The following is a 24,711-nucleotide window of genomic DNA, read 5'->3' on the forward strand; positions in this document are numbered from 1 at the left end:
TAAAATAGGGGGATCATGTTTTCTTTTTACAAAAATTGAAACAGCCATTGGATCAAAATCCAGAAAACACTTGTTAAAATGTATTTAAAACAAACAAACAAAAAAACGCAAAACCACCCTCCATCCCCTAACTGCAAGTTCTTTGAATAGCTCTAGCAGCTCAGAAAGGGAAGTATGCCTCTAGTTGGTGACCTTTGTGTGCAAAATGTATTGCTATAAACAATGAAGACCTGATTCTTGGAAGTAAAGTTTGTTGAGCGCTGAATTCTTTCTAAGAACTACTGAAATTGTTGTCTCTCTAACAGGATAGTCTCTGGTTGTGTGAGAAGGCATGTGAGAGTGGTATGCTGTCTTCCCCTCAGTATTCTCCCCAGGAACTGAGAGAGCTCTGGAGAGTAAAGGAGCTGTGCGGAGATCCTTGTAGATGTGAGGAAAGATGAGGAACTTGCCTTGGAAAACAGGGTAGCGTATAATAAGGATGGAAAAGTGTACATCGGGATTCCTTCTTGGAATAATACAGAATATTAAGGTATCTTTTAATGTTGGGTTTCAACTAAAGCGTAACAATATTTGCACATCCCTTTTGATAATTACAAGTGGACTGATACTATTCATTTTCTATAGTATAGATGTTGATCTGACAAAAACCAAAATGTTTAAAATAAACAGTTTCCTTTTTATATAAAGTCAAAGACCTACTTGTAATTAATAAATGCACATACGAATGCCAACTAGCCTGTTTTTTGTAAATTAAAGTACTACTGATTTAACTCTGTATAGAGCCGTTCCAGGATCCACTGGAGAGCTGTGCTTAGTACCAGGGCGTCTGGTAAGTCTTGCTGCAGCAGGTTCTATGCAGTTTGAGGGGTTGCTCTCATCTGTGCAGGGGCTGGGACAGCTAGGGTTTGGGATTTGTTAGGTTTAGTTTGTTTATACCATTATCACTTTAGATATATATATATTTTAAAAAAAATAAATCAAAGTTTGCTTATACCAAATCTTGAAGTACTGCAAACTTAGCCTGACTAAGAGGTTTTTCTGGTAGCTCAGTGTGTTGTCATGTATGAAGTTGGTGGTACACAAGTGAAAGTAAAATAAGATTGAGGAACTGCACACTAAAGAATGTAAACGAAATATCAATGCCTTGCAGTATACTGAGAACTGACTTACACCGTGGTATGTTAACTCTGCAGGTAGAATTAAGGTTTGTCAGATTTTGACCTTAAATACTTAAATACTTAAATAAGGCTGTGTAGATACTTCTACAATTACTGCTGTTTTTCACTTCTTTGCTTTAGGATCTTTGGAAGTAGGTGAAAACAGCGCAAGTAGCCTATTTCAGTGCCGCACTAATTTTGTCCTAGAGCTATTACAAGTGAGGACATCACAACCAGATCATGTATCAGTTCCATACAAACAAATTCTCACCACTGCAGTGGGAAGGTAGTATAAAATATTGGCAAAAGGGTTACCTCGAGTTTTATTTAATTGAAGACTTTAAGCACTATTTGGTATCTCCCACATAAGACACTTCAATCAAAAGCAAAGGCCTTCATAAAGATTAATTACTAAGTTTAGGAGCTGGAAGTATTATTGTATAGTGCTCTGGTGCCATGTATGAAATTCGTGTTCTCCCATAGGTGTTCAGGCACATGTTGTACACGCTGTCTGCAGGCAGTCCGTAACTCTTCTGCAGTTCCCGTCTTGGTTTTGCCTTCAGTCTATCAAGGGAGCTCCTTGTTACCACCGTACTAGCACACAGTCTCCATTTTCAATTGAGTAAAATTGCAAAGGCTTTAAGTCATTGTCTAGTTCAACTTCTTTTCCTGCCAGCTAGAATAAGAAAGGAAAAAAGATTTCAGTTTAAGTCTTACCAGACCTCTGTTATTGCAAACCAAATTTAGATCAGGCAGTTGCAGTCAGGGAGGATCAGGCATTGAATCAGGTCCTAAATTAACAGCAGGAAGACTGCCCTCCTTAAGTGAAATCAATTTCATTAGGTAGTATTTTAGAACATGCTAGTGACCTTTAGCAGCATGAAGTATTTTGTTGCTGAATTACCTAATTTTAACTCACTTTAGAACTTTCGTAGGACAGTTTCAGTTCCGAACCAGGAATTTTAAGTAGGCGATAGAGCAATCCTTTGACCCTTTGAATAGTCATGGACTCTGGAAAAGGGAAAGAAACCAAGTGGTTAGAAAAATGCTGCTACCACTGAGCTGTAGCGAAGTACCAGTTATTCAGCTATACTTGCTCATAGCAACAGTGAAAGGCTGTATTGCTGCTTCAGTTCTAACACTGCAATAATGTATTTTGTACCTGAAATGATAACTGCTAATGTCAAATTGAAAACGGTTCAATCTCTGGTGGGTCAGACAAGAATAAGCTACTACATTTGAAGCGTTTTGATCCCACATGCCAAATTAAAGTGTTACGGCTTCATAATTTGCCTTTTTTGAGTTTGAATTTGCTACACGCTAAACTAAGTGACCTTTGGGACATGTACCAGTCAAGTTCTGTCTACCTGCATCTGGTAACTGTTCCTTGAAGTTTTCATACCAGGAATTGGCTTTCCCAGCACAAATAAATGAATGTCACTGTGGAACTAGTGCCATTCTTAGAAATATTGCTACATTAACTTATCCCAACCAAATTGCCAGCAGAGTTGTATAGCAGTTTCTATTATGAAGTCAGTTACATGGCAGGATATTTTTTGTAATGGATCTTGAATGAGTAAATGTAGTTTGTTCCAGAGGTGATACCTGTGTTTGCAATAGATATACTTAATATTTTGGTTGAACTTTTACTTCTTTTGAAGCTTTACCTAAAGGCACAGCAATAGTGAGTTATTCCTGTAATACCACACATTGTACTTAGACAAATATTTTTCTATCAAACGTTTTTGTAAAAGCTGTATCTATCTGATTTTATGCAACTTGTGATAATAAATGTGATTTTTATTTTAGAATAAAGTTTGTGTAAGTCTGTTCTTTCAGACAACATTCTGATACATCTCTGAGACTTCAGTTTGATTTAGAACAACATTTGTTCATTTTAGTAGACACTACAGGCACTAAAATTTCACAAAAGACAAATTTGATATAGGTCAGAATCAGATTTCTAACGTAATTTATAGTAATTTGTAAGATATTAGACCTAAATATCTAGAACTGCAGACTACATAGTTGGCTCTTACCACTTCGTGTTCTTGTTACTGCGCAAATACATCCACCAGTTCATACCCATTAATTAGCCTTTGATTGCCTCATACACATTAACTGTGAAACCAGCAGCACACATGGTAACACAAGCATCAACTTTCAATTTTCAAACTGGACTGAAAGTAAGTAACTGGGTGAAGGTCAGAAAAATAATGACTTTCTCAAATGCGTTCTACCTTTGTCATTCCTTTATATGACAGAATCTTCAGAAGCTGACAAAGCGAGAGGCAGCTGTCATTCTCTATTACAGTTATTTCAAAAGGAGCTACAAATCACCTGCTGAAACAAGAGAGAAGACGTCTTACCTGGTAGCTTTTTTTCTACTGGCTTCTGTTCAGGTTTGTCAGGACATTTAATTGTCAAAGCTTAAGGAGAACAGTGAAGCATTAGTGAATAAGGTAAGCCCTATTCTGTCAGAAGCACAAAGACTTTCTAGTCTGTTTTTATACAATTCCCCCCCAACCTGATCTTCTCAAAAAATTACAACAAAGCCTGTGTCTGAGCAGCTATGATAGCATTTAGTTGTTCTCTAAAAAATTAAAATTAATTTTTCATTTTTGTCCTTTGTAAGTTTACCTAAAAATGCTTCAGTTCTAGTTAACTTATAAAAGTAACCTGCAGTAAAATTTAAAACTGCCTAATCCAGGTCAAAAACCTGCTTTAAACTGTCTTAAAAATATAATACAAACATACTTTGAGGAAATTATTAACTTTAAAAAAAATAACTAGAAATTAAGACCCCTTAAGAAAAGTTTCTAGTATGTCTAGCCAACTACATTCCTTGTTCTATTTAGTCTTCCATCTAAACCTTAAAATTTAAGTGCCTTAAAATACTATTTTGGACAGGGAGTAAAAAATGATCAATTCTATCAAATGGGAAACAAAGCTAAGTGACTTTGTACATCTGGGATGTTAATCTAGCTTAAATATGTAAACAGCCCCAAATACCAAAGCTAGCTGTAATTTTCTTGACTGTCCTAAAATTAAGAAGCTAACAAAAAAAAATCAGAAAACAATTCAGCTGTTAAGGTTAAAATCTCAAATCTTTTCTGTGGAAAAGTCATTGAGACTGTGAGAATAGAGCACTAAATATATCTATTCCTCATTAAGTCTTATTTAAGAAAATAATTCAGGTTGGGTATAGGGAGGAAAGGAGATGGAGTACAGAGAAGCAGGTATCTAGTCAAACTCACTGATAACGCTTTATTTTTTAGAAAACAGAATGACATGCTGCAACCCTGTGACCTCTCAGAGGCTTCTGAACCCTTTGTTCTCCCTAACCACAAAATTTATAAAATATTTCAAATGCAGAAAGAATAATTTTGACCATTTCTGGGCTCTTACTCAGAAGCTGATTTTTCAGAGTCAAAGGCTGTTGTCCCTTCAGTTCTCCTTCTTCAGGTGCACCATATTCTGTGTGAAGGAAAGCGCGCATTGACGTGATCAGTTCTGAGACTAAAACCCAACAGTAGCCCTAAGATAAGCAGTAGTGACGGTGCTGGATCGGGCACAAGCCTGCTGCCTCAGCTCCCACAGCAGCTGGGATGCTGCGCACAAAGCAGCAGAAACACTGTATAAAAACACTGAAATGTGCAATTTAGGAGGGAGCGGAGCAGGCGGCAGGCAGGTGGAGGTGCTGCCTAACACTCCCACTTCCAAGAGCCCCCGGTGCTGCACCAGTAGGGTTCTGGGGCAGGTGCTCGCAGATGTCAGCTGAAGCAGTGAGCACAGGTTACGAAGCAGCAGCACTGTGCAGTTGCCCCACAGCAGCAAAAGCCAGTCGTGTGCAGGCCTGCCTACAGGGGGGCTTTCTAAGGCAGGAGGAGCACAGGGAAAAGCATCAGGAGGAAGGGAAGCAAACTGAAGAGAGAAAAAACTAGTGCTACTGCAATGCCAGAAGTGAGGAAATGCTCGTTTTACTTGTACTCACTAAGGCAAAGTGCTGCGTATCGGGGATGGGCAGCACGAAATTCTTCACTCGGTTTGTTTCTCTCTGGGTTCCAATTCCCGCCAGCTGCTAGCCACTCTTTTCCAAATATTTTGCGATAATCAAGCTCTGCTCCTTTTCTTTCAGCAGGAAGGATCTGTACTGACACGGGAACGGAGCACAATAAAATGATACGACTTTCCAGAAAAGAAAATCTATTTCATGACACTGACCCTTTACAATCACTTCAGTACATGTTAGCACTACCAATAATCTTACAAACCCCATTTCTAAGTACTAACTGATCCATAAATTCAGTACATTTTAAAGCTATTAAGAATCTTATGAGCTCTGTACCTCTATGTACTGTCTGATCCATAGATGAGTATCTAAGCCAAGACGTTAACTTGTATTATGATGCAGATATTTTTTGTAGCTACAGAACAGATGCTGTTTCTGCCCTCTTTTATGCTAAAGGCGATGGAATAATCAGTACTTTACTTTTCTGAACACAATCTTAAAAGAAGATGAGAAATAAATTCCTACGGCAATGATTTAAAAACAATTTTTCCGTAGACTCATGCAATTTGTTGATGCATCACGTACCTCAGACTTGTTCAAAACCTCCAGTTGACTTATCTTGGCAATAATTAGCTGTCTAAGGGTCTCTGGGTTCTTCTCTGTGTCCATCAAAGGGTTATTGTGACACTGCAGTGACCGCAAACTTGGCAGTTTCTCAAGCTCATTGATTGATGACCACTGAAATGGAGGGGAACAGTCTTTTGAGAAAACATAAAGCATACTTCATTTCAGAACAATAAACAGTAACATCGACTTTTCCTGTACAATGACCATGAAAGAAACTGTTCTTTTGGTCAGCAGAACCAAGTACTTTCATCCTGTTCATTTAGCTATGAATTGCATTAAATTTAATTAATTAAAAAACTAAACAGACCAGGGACTACTCAGCATTTTAGATCATTAGAATTCCACAAGAAGAATTATGAGGTAGAGGAGGGATAGGACTAACTACCACAAACCTGTTTAACCGAGACGCCAAGAATCTTTTAAAATTCTAAATCATCCCTCTGTGGTGATCAAAGAATTCAGTAGATGTCTCAAGATCTTATGCAAGCAATCAAAAAAAATTAAAATAGCAAACTGTGAATTACTCTTAAACAAAGATAGATGTATATACAAAATGCAAAACCATCACAATCTAACCTACCTGCGATATTTTATTGTCATTTATTGCAAGGCGTTTTAATGAAGGAAACATTTTAGTCTTGTGTCCTAGGAAAAAGAATAAGTTTACAGACAATAATGAAAACTTTAAATAAACAGAATTATAAAACTATAAATAAATTGCTTCTTTTACATACCAAATTCACTATCAGGAAAGTGTATGGAAGATATTCCAGTGTTTCTAAGTATTAGCTGTTCTAATCTGAAATTTAATAGATACAATGATTACTGTAATTGGTACAGAACATTTTTTGTAAAAAAAAAATTTTAAACAAAGATCTAATAAACTTTTGGCATCATGAATAGCAATTTTATAGATAGTACCCACACTTCAGAGAATACTTTTTTTCAAGGAATAAGTACAATAGTTTCAAGCTTTCAAAATAACTCCTGGATTTAAATGGTGTGATTTGCCATATAATTTTTTAAAAATAGGCTGTTAATTCCTCATGGCTGCTATTTTGGCGTACACCTCAAGATAATAATTCTGCAAATTAACAACTCTATTTCATTTGTCCCCCAATATTCCATTCACTGGAACTGAGGTGCTCTTAAAACGAAGGAACACTACTTTCCCTGGATAACCCCCAGAGCAGCAAATCATAGTTCAAGCCCATAAATACCATAAAGACATTGCTACTGAGTGTACAGTAAAGCAGAAGAATCTGTGTAAAGGGTACCACCACATTCATTTAATAAAGTGAAAATACATTTATGTTATGCAGTATGAAAATTATACTTTTTTCTTTTTTTAAAAATAAAATTTGAAGTACACATCTTTCAAAGTTTTTAACCTACCCTCAAAAAGCACTGAAAATTCCAAACAGAGTCCTTGTGCAGGGGACACACCAATATAAACATAGTGACACACTACCAGTAGAGTAACAGCTGTAACCTTCACCATAGTTAACAATCGCAAGCAGATGACAGAGAAGCAGGAGAATTATTGCCAACTCCCTCCAAACTCACTGTATTTTGCTTTCTTTACAAAAGACAAATGGGTAGAGAGCATGGGTGTAAACTGCTCTTGGAAACTGCCCATCACCGATGATCTTTAATGTGCCAGTCTCAGGAGTAACACCTGCCAACAACCTGTCCACCAGCGTTCTGCAGACTCAAACAACCACGAGATGGCTGTGCAGCTACTAATGAACCTCTATGACACTGTCGTGGTCAGAAAATTTTTCCTAAAAAGCCACTTCTGCATCTCTTTTACTTTGCCAGACTAGAAAAACTCCACAGTCCTTTTATCTTGGATACAAAGGTGTACATACGAATATATACAGAACTTAGTAATGTGATAAATCACTTTAGTTTCATAAGTATATAATAAAAATCTAATAACAAACAGCTTAAGAATGTCTTCCTTATAAAAAAAATAATAAAAAAAAAGATTATATTAGTATAGCTCAATTAAATAATGCAGTTACTCTCCTCAAGAGGGCAAAATGCTTCCATTTCAAGATTCCATAAACCTTCCATGCAACATAAAAATGATCATATTTCCATTAACAAAAACTATGAAGATGAATAAGAACAAAACAAAGAATTTCCAGCAAATTTGTTTAACAGCTACCTGGGGAGATGTGCTATCTGATGCAGCTGATTTCCATCCAGTAACTGGTTGTCTGAGAGGTCTAACAATTTCAGGGTCTGCAGGACATTATCAGGCCTGCCACATTGAAAAAACAAACAAAATCAACAAACCCGCACCAAACAAACATAAAATAAATAAATAAATAAGAATATTTAAAGTTATTTTTAATGAAAACACTAGTTTTCTAGGCATATGACTGCATGCAAATAATTGCCTACTTATTTAAATGTTTTGAAGTACACCACATGAAGCTTGCACCATTTATTTTACAATTATGTCATGGTAATGCGAACATTACAGGAACGTAGCTCTATCTACTATATAACTTCGCAGAACATCAGTCACAAAAAGCTCATGTACGTTACTTATCTTACCTTTCCAAAACTGTAATATTATTGGAAGTAAGGTACAACTCTTCAACTGCTGGCCATCCTCGAGCACAAACAAGGACCTAAGAGCAAAACTTAATTTAATATAACAGAAGTTGAGAAAAATTATTCCAGAGATTACACTTTATGCAGATTTCCTCAGAACATGTTCAAAACAAATCGTAGGTTTCGAAACCAGAAATAACTACTGGAGATTGCCTACCCCTCCTTTTCTTCCAGCTGGTGCTTTCCTGTGTCTAGGTCTACTAGCACAGATGAAATCAAAGGGGTTCTGCACAGCCACACAATTTGTGGTTCCAAACTTGGAAGACAGCACTACTGAGATGGGCTTCATGGGCCCTATAGCCCCAAAACAGCCCGCTGCTAACGTATTTAACAACAGGACTTCATCCTTAATGAAACAAGATGTTAGAATAGAATCATTTAAATGTTTGCACGTTTCAGTCCCTGAAAACAAGTCAAAGCTTTGTTTATTCTGTGCTGTGCCTGTGTTGCATGTAACTAGGTATCATGTATTTCAAGCATTTTCTGTAGATGCAAAGATACTAAGCCAATCTCATGTTGATGCAAAGTGATGCCAAAACAAGTATTTCATGTCATACTGACCTATGTTCTTTCTCTTTGCATTTGTATATATGCATTTGTATGCATATATATGCATTAAAATATAGTTAAACTTTTACTAAGTACAAGGAAACAAATAGTTTTCAACCTTTGGAACGTGAAATTAAATTTTACTTCAAACTGCTTAATCTTGACTCGTTAATTTAAAAATGTAAATGAAGTTAAACATTTTTTCATTAGACTCCAGTGCCAATATAATTTACATTTCCAACAAATACAGTTAAGTCACAGCACCTTTTCTGAGGATGATTACACTTCAGAAGAAGAATATAATGTATAAATATTTAATGTGCTTTACATGTTTTAAAACCTACCAATATAAATAAAAACAAAATCAAGAAGGTCATTACCTCTGTCCATGTTATCTCAGTCTGATTAAGTGCCAGAATCTTCAGTTTTGAAAATACATTACATACAGAAATTGATGTAGATGGAAATTTCATTTTGTTTTCACTGTGTAAAAAGAATAATTATCACCATAAACTTAAATAAACACAATTATTTAAGTCACTAATTTGGAATTATGTAGGAAGTACAAAAATAATGTAAGCATTTTTTTTAAAATCACTGACATTGTTTCACATATTTAAAAATATTACAAAATATTATTTATATTCAAACTTTTTTCCTTATTTACTTTCCCAATTCACAAATGCATATTTATTCATCTATGGCTTCCCTCCCCTTTTCTTTCCTTAAATTTTGAATGTGAAAAGAATGACTTTCATTAATATTAAATGAAACAAACTCTGATTTGGGGCTTAAACTCCTTAGTGTTGATTGAAGCTATTTAGATTGAAACAAAATGTATGTAAAACAAAAGGATGTGATACCCACTGTCGATAACAAAAATATCACTATCAAATAGTTAAAAGATTCAAAACTGGAGACTTCAAACTAGCTTTCTTAACCTGCCCCCCAAAGACATTTTTGTTTCTTTCTTGAAGTATGATCTACCTGTATATTAAGACAAAAAAATCTCTCGATGCAGTTATACTTACATATTTGTAAGTAATTTTTTCCCGTTTAAACAAGCTCTGAGAGAGCTGGTGGAAAGGTAATCAATTTTATTCTTCCAACATTCCTTGCACAAAAAATTCATTAACAGACTTACTTGGTAATGTCTTTCTTTTTTAAAATAAACTCTTAACAGAAGGCCAAAACAATAAAAAAACAAATTCAAACTATTTCAGTTTGTAGTCATAAGCTTCAAGTTCCACCATCATTTCCATTTTACATTCCACTTTTATCACAAATAAATCACAAATAACTTCTGAAAACCCGTTAGCCTAGGCCACACTTCTCAGCAATGCTAAAATGAAATAATTATTCTAATGAATTAAAATAAATTTCCCGTATTCTCACGTATGCTGATAATAACAAATGACTACGTATGCTTCATGCAAAGTTAGATCCTAATTTTACAAATAGCACCCAGGTTGCAACACCTGTTCAGTGCAAAATATTGAAGAAAATGGAACACCTACAACTATTTAAAAATTGTTTTTGTCACTTTATCTATAAAAATAAATACAAAAATTGTGCTCGCATCGTTATTATACTAACATGGCATTTATTTCAATTTAGCTTACATCACTTTAAAATTATTTTAGCTGCATTGTGTGTACTGCACAATGAAGGCTTTCGAAGCTGGTAATAGGACAACAGAGATCACATACACGACCATATGTATTTGTTGTTTAAGGACATTATGATAAAAAAAAAGTATTTAAAAACTTAGCTCCAATTAAAACCAGTACTGAGGCATTCAATTATCTTACGAAAGCTGACCTCGTATCTAAAAGAGCCTCTTCTTTTTTGTCCCTACCCCCAAAGGTACAGAAACCCAAATATGAATATACCTGATATTAAGTGTTTCCAGATTTGGAACTTGAGAAGCAATATCTGTGACTGTATCCCAAGATGACAACAGATTTTTTGATAGATTTATATGTCTGATATCTGAAATTTCATATTAAGAAAAGAATCATCTCAAATCTGAACTTCCTTTTTCAGACAGTAGAATTAGGGTGGGTTTTGTTTTTTGTTTTTGTTTTGTTTTTAATCAAATAAGCAGAAATAGAATACGTTTGTTTGCCCTAAGAGGTACTACCACTCAGTTACAGCAAATTGCTCTGTGGTACATTGCTCTGTGGTACGAAAATGACTTAAGAGAGCTTAACTTTATAAATCTAAAAATGGATTAATTTTTGTGCTGACAGGAATTCTTACCAATCCTTACAAATGAACAAATATGCTTTCTGTTTCTCTAATATAGCTACAACATGCAGTATACTTAATACATTATTTCTTACGTATTTGACACCTGGGGTACCTACAGAACCTATCGATTGTATTTTTATGTGGTTATCTATTCTAGAGTAAAATTTAAAAAATCGCGTTGCTGGAAACGTCTGGAACTGCAGTCACAGTAGCAACCTATGACAACATTGCTATTTTCATCCAGTCTGCATTCCTTCTCAAAAGTTGTAGGCTTCTACATTTTAACTCTGCAAGCACTGAAATAAGCTTCCAAACATAAACTATGGTTTAAAACTTTTTTTTTTTTTAATAAAAGGATACAAATACAGTTCCTCATTCTTTGAAGTGAACACTTGGAATGCTAAAATATATACTTTTTGTGGTATCATATTATATAGCACCTTCAAAAAAGGATACTACCACATGTTCTGCTGATTTCCTCTTTCTGACCAGCATGGCTCACTGCACACTCACGCACCGAGATATCTACCAGTAGGTTCAGCTGGCTAAATGAGAAAGAACATTCTGTTAAGTTATCTTTGAACAGAAATAAGCACATTATATAAACACCTGGCTATTACAACCAAATAATATTATTTTCATAAATACCTCCTTTAGAACTTGGAATTGCTGGAGTGTGTCCAAAGACAGGCAACGAAGTTGGTGAAGGGTCTAGAGAGCAAGTCTTATGGGGAGCAGCTGAGGGAGCTGGGGTGGTTTAGCCTTGAGAAAGGGAGGCTCAGGGGAGACCTTAGTGCTCTCTACAGCTACCTCAAAGGAGGCTGTAGTGGGGTGGGGGTAGGTCTCTTCTCCCAGGTGACAAGCAATAGGACAAAAGGAAACAACCTCAAGTTAACCAGGGGAGGTTTAGGTTGGATATTAGGAAAAAATTATTCACTGAAAAGGTTGTGAGGCACTGGAACAGGCTGCCAAGGGAAGTGGTTGAGTCACCATCCCTGAAGGTCTTCAAAGGACACGTACACGTGGTGCTTAGGGACATGGTTTGGTGGTAGACTTGGCAGCGCTAGGTTAACGGTTGGACTTGATGATTTAGAGTTCTTTTCCAACCTAGATGATGCTATGAATTAGCACTGAACATTGTGGTATCTTTCTTGGATATTTATACTTCCTTGGATTCTCATACTGCAAAGTAGGTCTGGTTGAATCACGATTTCTTACTTTTCCCCCACCTTCCTCTTCCCCTTCACTCCCCTCTCCTCTGCCTCCTCACAAAAAAAACAACAACAACAACTGATACTTACCCAACTGTAAAAAAAGAGTCATAAAACAAACTGTAGCTATGCAAAATGGAATTTAGTTAGAGTTTCCAAGTTAAACTTGTTTTTGGTAATACTTTCTGCAAGGGGTTCTAAGTTATTTGAGCATTCTTTATATAACTTTAAAAACAAAAAAAAAGAGGGATTTTTTTTACTGGTAAGTATGTTATGGGAGGCAAAGGGAGTACATCAGTGGTCCCAGAGAGGAGACTGCCACCTACTGAGCTGTTACCTCTCTGGTGGTGGAGGTCATTAGAACTGCAGTCTACTACACATCATTATGTTATTTATTTTTTCTTAGCCTCCTAGATAAATGAGCATTGACATGAACTGACTGAAAGACATCTTTACTAGCAGTACAGTGACTTTCTGCTTTCCTTCTCTTAGTTACATAGTCAGTGCTGATATGATTAAACAAAGATGAAACAAGAAATACTGTACAATACTCAGAAAATATAAAAATCCATCATTTTTAAAAGGACCACCAAAGTGTATAGGTAAACATAAGGTTATAAAAGACATTACTGATGATATGCAGATCATCTTAACTGTGTGCTATCCAAATCTTCAGTTTACCATCCATTCATTGAAATCTCAAGCAAAAACACTGTATTGCAATTGTCTATTGTATTAAATTTGTTCTCCATCTCAATAACATGATATTTATCATTTATCATCAGCAGGAACCTGTTCTCTGTCCTGCCGTAATGCCACACTAAAATAAAAATGTACCAACATGATAAAGAATGGCAGTATTTGTAGACCCAAGTTACTTGAACGTGGTTTGTGTGCAAGATCTTGACTAATTTAACAAGAAATTTCAGAGTAAGTTTAGGGGCCTAAAGAAAGCCTGCCATTTCACCTAATCCAGTCTAATTACCAGTTGCTGCCAAAAGAGAAATGTACCTGTTTCCCTCTATGCATTCTCCTAGAGTTTTCCGATTTGGCAACTATGTGGTTGCTGTACAATTTGAGCCAATTCACTGATCCAATGGAAAACTAACCCAGAAAACAAAGAATGGTTTCATACTAGATCAATGAGCTGAACCAGTTCACCTTTTGGTTCCGTAACACCAGATCTCATGTTCAAGTAAACAGCAGACACAGAGAAAGGGAACAAGTAAGGTTATCTCTTTTGGCAGTAGCTTACAATCACATCAGATAAAGTATATCATGTAAAATTATACAATCAGTATCAGAAATTTCAAATAACCTTATAATTCATCACCAACTTTCTTGAATGTTCTTAGAGGAAACAGTACTCCAAGAACTATGGAATAATTACCCTAGTCTTTGAGGAACATATAATCTTTCTTTCCTTATGGTTGAACAGCAATGTATCCTAGATTTTGATATAACACACTTGCCTTTGTTGTTCTGCAATAGAATCCATGCCAATAAGTTCCACGGTCTTCTTTCCCAATACTAATGTATTCTTTGTCCCATTTTGAACATCTTGCTCCTTCAACCCATATCGGTCCTTTACTGCAGTGAGAAAATCTACTCCAAAATTTGCCTTGTTTGGCCGGATAAATGATCCTCCTCTGGGATGCCTCGAAAAGAACAGCCAGGAAACAGTGAAAAGTTATCAAAGGAATGATAAACTAAGAAAGTATAAAAAGTACTGATTATTACTTTATTAAAAATACCACGAACCAAAGCAGTCAAAGGGAAATTTTACAGGCTAATTTTAGAGCACCACTCCCACTCAGCAAAACCAGGCAAGACTTGCAAAGTATCATTGACAGCGTTTGACCCAGCGAGTTGGCGCTGTGAGATGCTATGAGAACTGAAGTACCACATCTCCAAACGTGCTTACACATCGAGATTACCATGTCAGTGCCATTATCAGGAATAACCGTTCCATTGTTTCCAAACTCACTGTGAACTAAGTTTTCCCAGAAAATAAGTTTCTACCTATGGACAAACACAAACATACCTAAATCATATGACAAACTTGTCTGGAGCCTTAGCTCAGCTTAAGGCTGAGGAATACTCAGAATAGTAGGAAGAAGAGAGGAATCAGAATAGTCAGCATTCCCTCACTATATTTCACTTGAATAATTCACTCATAATTCTAAGAGAATGCAGCTTTGTCAAATGACATCAGATGCAAATTGTACCTCTTGTTATACTAACTCAAACTTAAAAAAAAAAAAAAAAATCTAATACTAACTTGGTAGAATTTTGAAAATGAATATTCAACAAAATTACCTGGCTAATGCACATTCTACAGAGTTCTGTGAAGTTTCTTAGTTTTCCCTTGAGCTCAAAAACACATGGCAATTTCTTGCCATGCAATTGCTTTGACAATTTCTATCAAAACTAGAAAGGAAACAGTAGGATGAACTGGCAAAGACAAGTTGTGGGAATGGTATCACAGAACAGATGGAGCATCTGATAGGGGGATCAGCCAGAAAACAGCAGGAAGAAAATTGGTAGTTATGATTACCTGCCTGCCTTCCAGCTGAGAAGAGCACTGACTTTGGTTGGAAAGTACTCAGGAGGATGAAACCACTTACGTAAATAAAACTCCTCTTTTCAAAACAGCATGTAAACGTCAAGTGGCTCATTAGCAAACCATAATATACATCATCAACTCTACAGAGTCCAAAATTCTCTCAGAAAAACAGTAACTAGAGGCCATGAATCCTATGGACCTATTGCAAGTAGATGGAATAGCTTTGGCACCACATATTCACATTTTCATTAAAAGATCAGTACTGGAAATTGTCTGTGCCAGTTTTATTCATTAACATTTCTAGTATTTATTTAAGTACTCTCATATCATAATTAAAGAACCAGATAGAACCAACATATTATTTACTTAAAAACAATTTTCAGTCTAGTTTTGTGGCAACTAAATTTAGAGTACAATGGTTACAAAACATGCAGAAAGGCATTTTTACCCAGAGAATGTAAAGCCAGTGTGTATATTCATATTCAACAGGCATTTTCAATTACCGACATTTTTGATCTAGTAAACTTCTCTTAAGCCTTTCCTTCCATTTCTTTGAAGTTCTTCATAGTTTGCAAACATTTGCTTAGTTCAAATGTCAAATTTCCTCTAATGTAAAAATTATGTGACTTGTTCTTAACAATACTTCTTTAAACAAAAGATCACATTTCCACTCCTTAATTATAACATCACTTACACGTGACGTACATCACTCCTACACTTGCATTTACTTAAGTTAAACAGCTTTGTAGATGGCAGATGCTGCAAGATTCCACTAGGGTCTCCATAAATAACGTTTCTTGTTCTGTTTACCTGTAGTTTACCCTAGATCCTGCTGTATGTTTATTTCAAAATCTGCTATCCCTTTTCCTATCACCTCGACTCTTCCCATTTTGTCATCTCTATTCCTCTGCACTCAAATATATACTCAAATCCATTCCACAGACTAAGTTTCTTTTTCAGTTCTATTTTACTAATTTGATCTACTTTTTAAAGAACTGTCACAGAGAAGGACAGAAAAGGAGATGCTGCAATAAGAACCTATTTTCAGGCAAAATGACTACATGTTCAAGGAGAGAGGTCACTTACCTTTAAGTTGTTTTCCCTAAAACACACTGCCTGTATTAAGTTTCACGCTAGGGAGTACGAGCTGTACAAGCCACATGTATGTGTCCCACAACCGACGTACAGCACCTGGACTCGTGAAGAAGCACACCTATCAGCCGTCAGTCTCCACAAGTGAGAAACAAGCAGGTAATTCCTAACCCAAGAAGTCACCCAGTGTGCACACCATTAGATGGTAGGATGTGAGTACTAATCATCAACCTGACCTAAGCCGAGTGTTTGGAAGTCAGAGAACAGGGATTTTGCCCTGATGTGTGCAAAAGGTCCAAGAACCAGGACAATGCACCGCACAGAAATGAAGTGGCGTGGACACACCCCAGCTCCTTAAACAGAAAATCTGGAATATGCCCAAGTGGGGCTCTGGCAACCACCTGGCTCTGGCGAGTGAGTGACACTTCTTACTGACTTTTAAAATAGGAAGGTTGACCCCAATCTCAGAAGACAGTTTGTAGGGCACTTTCTATTCCCAACTCAGTAGCCTGAAGCAATACAGCCCATCTGCTAGCATGCTCAGGGCCCTTGAAGGATACTCATTAAAATTCAGGTAAGCTATCAGTTTCCGCTGTTTAACCATTTCCCTGGGGGGAAAAAGAATAAATATCTGGCATCATTCTTATTTGATGATGAAGAACAAAGTAGCAGTACTGCCTACCATCACAGGTACATGATGGCTCTTCACATGCCAGTGGATGTCACACACGTGCACCTCTCAGTGCCCGACATACAACACAGCTGTACGTAAGCTGTGCTCTGCCAACAGGTACACGTTTGAGCATGCCTCTCAGCCAAGGAGAGCTCTCAGCTTTATCTGCCTGGATGGTAAAGGTAGATGGAAGGGTTTCTTTGCTCAGGACTGGCTGTTTCGCAACAACTACCTCAAGGCAATTATAACCATGGCTGGAGGCACACACACCGCACGGATCAGAGGGTGTCACCAATTAGAGCTGTTTGAATCCGTGCCTATCTTGTCTGGATGAACTCTAAAGAGGTCTTTTCCTTTAAGGGGAAGGTCCTCAATAGATCAGACTTCAGAAGAATCTACACACTTTGGTAAAGAAAGCCCTTCCAATTTGTTTTTGAATAGAGACTGTGATAGCTGTGACATCAAACAAGGTTTGTAAGCGACACCCAGGACTAATCTGCTATGGTGTATCAAGTTCCTGACTGTACAGCTGAAGCTTTGCAAACATCAGCAAGTAACTGAAGTTCTCATAAGTTTACCTCAGTCACACAGACATGAAAGCTGTCTCAGCTTCCACAAAACAAGGAAAGAAAAAAAATAAAACCACGACATCTGCAGCTCCAGATGCTCATCTGAAGGCTCTGCTGGTGCACATGACACATTTGAATAATGGTTAGGGCCAGCAGTTTTGTTTCAACACCCTTCCATTGCCAGCAGAGAGCAGAAATCTCAGCTGGGTAGAGCACCACACAGTGAAACAATCCAAATTTCCTATCTGAGATCTCTGGAGGCTAAAAGGAATCTTGGGAATGCACGCTCCCCTTATTAAGTTGCTTTTTCTTCATAGACACTAAAATGAGATTGACATCTCCCTGTATTTGAAGAATTTGTTTGTGTTCTAAGCAGATATTCCTGGAGGTGAATCTGTCATTCCTGAAGGAGAGAGAGTCTAATTTAATATAAACAGATCTTTTTTTTTTTTAGGCAGGAACATAAATGCCATGCAAACAGTAACAGCTGATGGTCACAAGTGCTGTCTGTAAATTTAAAAACATGCCCCTCAAAACTGATAAAATTCATTGAAGAAGAAACTGAAAACATGTAATGCCTCTGCAAGGCTAGCTTGGCATTTCAGGACTACAAAAATATACAGTCAAAATTCCCACCAGAAGAAAATAAAGCAAAGGGAAAAAAACAAGTCCTGAAGAGCTGAGAAGCAGTTGCAATTCTGCCTGGCTGAACGCATCACAGAAGCAAGTTTTACAGTTACTGCACTTTCCTCCTTTTCTCTGTCCTCCTCTGAAAGGCAACCCTGGGGAAAGAGGTGACAATTTCATGGGGTCAATACTTCTAGCAATAGCATCAGCTGATAACGCCAAGGTTGTGGGTTTGTTTTTGGTACAGGCCACCATATTGATGCCGGCCCAGCGCGGATGCCCACTCGGCACAGCACACTGCTCTTAATCAAATCAAATAAAATCAGGATTCCTCTGTAAAGAACAAAGCTATTCTTTAGCAGGAAAGAACACATCCCTTCCAATTGTGAATCAACTCTGTGTGGTAAAACAGGACGCCACTCCCAGCTCATGTGGTAAGCAGAGAAGTATGTCAGCTAGCACAGGGGAATCCAAACATCTCCCCAGCAAAATGGTGTGGATAAAAACCAGCTGCTAAAACAGCCATGCACGTGTAAACACTGTGTGTGAATGGGATACCTGAAACTGTCTGAGAGGATGTCTGTCCAAAAACCCCGTACGGTTAAGGAGGAAGATGACCTTTCTGCCAGATTAAGCAGTAACCAGGGAATTACACAGAGACTTTTTCTGGGGGGGGGGGAGAAGACTTGGCTTGAAAGGAAGCATAAAAAAAAACTAAACATCTGTACCTGGGGGGAGAGGGAAGAGGGTATGAGACCAGCAGTCAAGACCCAGTCTGAAGCTGCCAAGTCACCCTGCCAGCAGCCCGACCTCTCCCCAGGCCTCCCCAGGCCAGACAGAGCTGCCCGCGGTCAGGTGCTGAGGTGAGCCTGTGCCCAGCGAGAGAATGGACGTGGTGGGGAGCAAACTGTACGCCCGACCTCTCAACATGGAGGTGGGAACCTGGGGGTGCCTCCTACCTGCAGACGCACCAGCAGACTGCAGGAAGCAATGCAGGGACATGAAAGCTGGAGTGCCCGCGTCCCCCTGAGGAGGTGCGCGCACCTAGGGGACTCGCCGGCCCAGGGCAGGTGCCTGCCCCTGTAACCCACACCTGCCAGGGCAGGACATGCGTGTCACTGTGGGAAAGGGGGTGTGCGACCAGAACTTCATTTTGAAAGCAGTTCATCACTGTGTGTACATTTTAACACTGCTTTAAGGCTCGATTATTCACCTCTCATTTCCCTCGAGGCGCTGTAGAACACAGCTTACTTTATTACATGATACACTAGTGCAGCTGACAGGTAAAATAATAGCTTCCTCAGTTATTAGGAAACAAGACTTTATTATCAGGAAGAAGAATCAAAAAAATGCCACTAGAGTATGCACTGTCATTTCCAGCTACTCCAGATTTGATGAACATGCTCATGATGTCTGCATACTTTTGAAGCACTGCTGTGTTGTTCTTTGGTTCTCAGATTCTTATGAAGTTGAATCCATATCACATAATATATGATTCAGACATACATATTGCCAAGAAACATATGGGTTTAGATGGTGTTTCCACAAAACATACTCCAAAGGCTACATATAGCTGTCTGCAGACCCACTGATTTATCCAAATGAGGTCTACTAAGAAGATCCTTCGGTAAGGAAAATTTCATATTCAGTTTTGTTTTCTTCTTGTGATGTCATCTTGAAACATCACTGTGAAAGATTTATTTTTTTTAAAAAGCACCCCTTTCAAAATTACCTTAGGAAGAATTAAAAATAAAAACTTGTCTTTTCATTGCATTTGTTTACAGTTTAAGGTACTCCATCAGCTGCTTTTGCTTATCAGAATTCAAGGAGTTAGAGAAGCAGGCTTCTAAGCAAAGGATACTACTGATAAGGTTTGATTATATATGTATATATATATATATAAAAAACATAGAAGTTTTATTTATTCTTATATATGTATATATACTCATTATAAAAGAAACAATGTAAAAATTTACTACTATTGTTTGATAAAAAAATAGAGTTGATACTTGGAGGTTTTGGTGTTTTGTTTTGTTTTTTTTTTTTTTAAACCATCTTCTTGACAAAATAAGGCATTCATTTATACAGAAAGTTATGTCTGTTCTCTTAATCTTCAGACATACTCCAGAAAGCAGAATACAAAGAACAGCTATTGTATGAACAACATATTCAAATATCACTACATTTAAAGTTGTTATGGATATGTGCAGTTTCATTCAGAAAGCAGATTTTTTACAACACAAATTGAGTGCATTCTCTGAGCTCATGTTTCCTGGGAGCATACTAATGATTACTTCTATTATTTCCCGTACTGCAGAAAATAACCACCTTTACCCTGGAAACTGCTTCAATTGAATTCAAGGCATTTAAAAAGGAACTTCTGCTAACAAATTCAGAAGACACTGTTGTCTAAAGACCATAGTTTTCTATTCTTTAGCTAGGAAAAATCCAGGAATGTTGAATTTCTTCTCTTCCATCAAAAATATCCTTATCCTCCTTAAGCCTCACCTTATTTGTCTTTTTTTTTTTCCTTGTACCTAGTGAATCAGTTCTCATATTTCTTCGTTTTTTTCCAAAGACCATATTTTATGTTATCATCTCATTTTCTCATAATGAGGTCTCCAGGGCTCCCACCATGCACAAATGTGGAAGTTAAGAAGACACAGACTAAGAATTCTGATTTGCACTACTGAACACAATCTACCTCTTCCCTGTTTGGCTAAGGGTGGCAGAGAGTATTCCCAGAAAGGATTTCAAAATAGCTACTTCTTAGTTTTGAATTATTTAATAGGTAAATTCTGTTGATTTAGTCTGAGACCAAACAGCTCTGCTTGCTGGCTTGAGAACAACTTTCATGTGAACTGATAGCAGAGTATATTCTCTAACAGGCCTGGAACTACTATCAGGTCTTGACACAAGTACAGAAGCCTCTTCTGCTACCTCAGTGTATTCCATTTGTCCCCCTGGAGATATTTCAGCCAATAGAAGACTTTTTTCCACAATATAGAAATAATAATTTTGATCTCAGTTCTTTTTCTTCTATGTGACATACAGCAACAGTACAGTTCTCAGTCCCTTCCATATCATAGAGCTATAATTCAGTTTGGAGAAGGTGCCAAGACTCATCTGCTCATAAAAATGGAAACAATTACAGTTTCCACAAGCTGAAAACACATGCTCTAGAGTTAGCAAACACATGCAGCACGACTACATGTTTTTAATTATTCTTTTGGAGGAAATTCACATAAAAGAGTTCTTTCCGTTGAATCATCCACTGAGAGCAAAATAGATATACAACTACCTCAAGCTCAGAAAAGTCTTTGAACCATGTCTAGCTTAAGCTAGCAAGACTGTTGCTACATACTTTTCTTGTTCTTTCACGCTCTTGCAGTCATCTGCTATTAGCCATTGTCAGACAAATCTTTGGACTGACTTCATTCAGCTAGTCTTATGAGTTTCATTCACATGCAAGTTGGAGAAAAGACAATTTGCTTATCTTCTCATCAATGACTTTAATTTTCTCAATATAATTAACACAAGGAATTAATTTCAGAGAAGTCTTACATTTTCCAACAAACCAAAGCAAACACACATCCTAAAGCAAGACCACAGACAACTTACCTTCTTTTGTCATTTTCCTTCAGAATGAATTGAAGGCTTTTGAAAATGTAAGTGTTCACTGTCACAGAATTTGATTCATATTAGATTTATTTTACCTGAATGAGCACTCACAAAGTTTGTAACAAATAGTAATCAAACTGACCTTTTACAGTTACTACCAGCCTGGGAACATAAGAGGAAGACAAAAAAGACGTATAAATCTTGTCTCCATTTTGTCTCATTAATATAAGATCGGCTCTGATCCATTGGTCAGAACAAACATCCACGTAATGCCGCACCCTTTCTCCAAAAGCAGCCAATAGAAAGTGGTTGGGAAAAATGTGAAAGCAAGGCAAGTATTTTAATGATACAGCCTCAGAGTATTCTCTTATCCTTCACCAACTGTCTGCTCTGGAACTTACTGAGCTAGCAGTCCAGTGAGTATTTGAGAGTCATTGATGGACTTCTCTTCTATGAATTCACCCAGGTATTTTCTTTAACCCAAACTTTCAGCAGCTGCAGTGTCCCCTGACAGGGCAATCAACAGCTTGCAGCTGTTTGCCCTGGAGTCCTGCATTCCCCAATTTCAAACATGTTAAGTGCTTGAGTCTTCAATATTATATTTAATGTATGCATATACTAATTAAATAAAAATAGAAGTCCACACAGCTACACTGTGTTTTGCATGCATTAAACACAAGTGAACTTACTTAACAGTAACTGAGTGGTACAAGTATCATCCAATCATTATCAGTTACTCAGTATTTTCTCTTAACAATACGTGTGCAAGTTATCTTAAATCCAAAACAAAACTATATCTGAGACAGTTAATACAGACCAATACTTCACTTACATAAGAAAGGTAAGCAGGACATACTGGCTTTCTTACTGAAGTAGAAGATAAAGGCCTACTAAGGTAAGACTAACAACATCCAAAAAATCACATTTCATTACCCACCTCTGAAACCACAACTTGTATTTTCCGACTGTTTACCATAGTCTAATCCCTACAACTGGATCAATAACAATGCAAGAGCTGGCACAGGTGGTCACAGCATTCAAATTAATTTATTTTTTAAATATCAGCCAATTGATAACAACAGGATTTGCCTGAGAAATTGACAAAGGGCATAACCATATTGCTAATATGCGGGACATGTTAACAATGGGAATCAACTCACCTGCATTTAAAATACTGTGTTCCTTCGTAGGTACCATCATGTTTTCCTCTCTGAGGATCATCCCATTCCACTCCAAGCCAAATTCCTGAAAAATACGGTAGATACATTTTCAAATGTAAGGCATTATAGCCATAGAAACATTATGGAACAAACCTCTGAAGTTCATCTAGCCTAACCTTCCCTCTCAAAGCAGGAGATTATGACCAGCCCTAGATCAGGTTAGACAGTTAAGTCTCTACCGAGCCAGCTCTTGAAAATCTCCAAGAAAAGAGATTCCAACCTCTCTGGGCAGCCTATTCCAGCCATGTTATTTTTGTAGGGAAAAAGATTTTCCTGCTGTCCAATCTGAACCTTTCAAGACACAGTTTGTGGCTGTTGCTCCTTGTTATAAAAGAATTTGGCTCTATCATCTTTGCAACCATTTTTCAAACGCCCATAGACAACTATTTGATGCCACCTAACTTCCCTTCTTTACCACGCTAACCAAGCCCAGCTCCCTCAACCTCTCTTCACAAGACACGTTGCCCATGTCCTTGACCCCCCTGGCAGCCCTCCACTGGATTCTCTCCAGTTTATCCGCATCCCTCTTGAACTGGGATGACCTGAACCAGACACATTATTCCAAGTGCAACCTTATCTAAAACCTTTGTCCTCAGAGGGGAGACAACAGCTTCCCTTAGTTTGTTGGCCATGTTCAGCATTCCAAGGTAACCCAGTCCAATGCACATCTCGCTTGTGACAAGAGCTCACTGTTGGTTCATATCCATCACAGCAGCCATCTTACCTCCCAAGTGCTTTACAACACATCCTGTAGGTTATTAGTGCAATACATGGGTTTATTTCACACTACATGCAAAAATTCATACCCCTTGAATTTCTTAGGCCCACTCCTAAAGTTCGTAAAGCTTGCTCTGGATTGCAGTTCTGCTTTTTGTTACATCAGCCAGTTAAGGGTGGTTTGGGTTTTAACTTGGAAGCTAGATAAATACAAGGCTGTAACAAGAAGGGCTGTTAAGTGGGTTGGTTTTTGTTACACCAGTCAGTTGAGGGTGATCTCCGTTCATTACCCATGACACTGACAATGATGTTGAACAATACAGACCCCAGACTTTACTTCTGGGTTACCTGTATGTTACCAGATATCAGCCAGATGTCATGTCATTGACTACCACACTTCTGCTTGACAGACCTGCGGACTTTCAACCCACTTAACAGTCCTTCCATCTGCCTTGTATTTACCTAGCTTCCAAATTAATTTTTTATTAGAGAAAGCATAAAAAGCCGTATTAAAATCAAGGGATACCATATCCCCCATTTGGTTTGTCCACACTCCCTGTCCTATCATCACAAGGGTATCCGGGTTGGCCAAGAAGGACCTGTCCCTTCTGACAAGCACCCCCAGCTACCATTTTGCCCCTCACACACCTGGAAATGTATCCCCGGGGCACGAGCTCCATGACCTTTGCGGGCTCTCAGGTGAGGCTGATGAGCCTACAGGTCCCCGGCCACCTCTCCTGCCTCCTCTATCCTCCCCCAGGCGCCAGCAGCCGCCCCACCCTCGCGGCAACTCGGACTTCTAAACCGACAACCACAGACTTCCGAGGGCTAGGGGTTGGTTAACAGCCACCGAGGAGCGCCCCGGAGCCGCCCACCTACCCGCCGCGGCAGGCAGGCCGCCGACGTACCGCACGGTCGCCCGCTCCGTGCCGCACAGCACCCTGCGCCCCAGCGCCTCGGCGGGCAGGCGGCCGCTCATGGCGGGCAGCGGCAGGGGCAGCGCACGCAGCGCCGGCAGCGCACGCAGCGCCGGCAGGGCACGCAGCGCCGGCAGCAGCAGCAGCAGCAGTAGGAGCAGCGCACGCAGCGCCTGCGGGCCCCGGCGCCTTCCGCGCTGCGCAGACTGGCAGCGCCCGCCCCGCCCCGCCCCGCCCCGCCCCGTCGCGGCCGCCATTGGCCCGCACCCGGC

The 24,711-nt window shown here is 38.4% G+C and overlaps 2 protein-coding genes across 5 annotated transcripts in view; one reads left to right on the forward strand and one right to left on the reverse strand.

Annotated features, from left to right (window-relative positions):
- The window catches only part of B3GALNT2 (beta-1,3-N-acetylgalactosaminyltransferase 2), a 32,109-nt gene extending 29,137 nt beyond the window's left edge, over positions 1-2,972 (forward strand). For all 3 annotated transcript variants that reach the window (XM_080588334.1, XM_080588333.1, XM_080588335.1), the window contains exon 12: positions 306-2,972. In XM_080588334.1, the coding sequence (XP_080444460.1) occupies positions 306-440 (135 nt within the window). In that variant the 3' untranslated portion in view covers positions 441-2,972. The remainder of the gene's footprint in view (positions 1-305) is intronic.
- TBCE (tubulin folding cofactor E) lies at positions 1,463-24,711 on the reverse strand. 2 transcript variants are annotated; one of them, XM_080588331.1, is made up of 16 exons: positions 24,402-24,711; positions 22,746-22,830; positions 13,910-14,095; positions 11,683-11,771; positions 10,866-10,965; positions 9,354-9,456; positions 8,365-8,441; positions 7,970-8,065; positions 6,531-6,595; positions 6,377-6,441; positions 5,755-5,907; positions 5,152-5,305; positions 4,566-4,634; positions 3,527-3,586; positions 2,077-2,168; positions 1,463-1,833 (listed from the first exon to the last, which is right to left on the reverse strand). In XM_080588331.1, the coding sequence occupies exons 1-16, from the start codon at positions 24,694-24,696 to the stop codon at positions 1,741-1,743; spliced, it is 1,782 nt and encodes a 593-aa protein (XP_080444457.1). In that variant the 5' UTR covers positions 24,697-24,711; the 3' UTR covers positions 1,463-1,740. The 2 variants fall into 2 exon arrangements, with proteins under 2 accessions (XP_080444457.1, XP_080444458.1); XM_080588332.1 differs by having other exon boundaries at positions 11,683-11,767; positions 13,906-14,095.

Source organism: Anser brachyrhynchus, assembly GCF_964034855.1.
Source record: "Anser brachyrhynchus genome assembly, chromosome: 3".
Taxonomy (NCBI): domain Eukaryota; kingdom Metazoa; phylum Chordata; class Aves; order Anseriformes; family Anatidae; genus Anser; species Anser brachyrhynchus.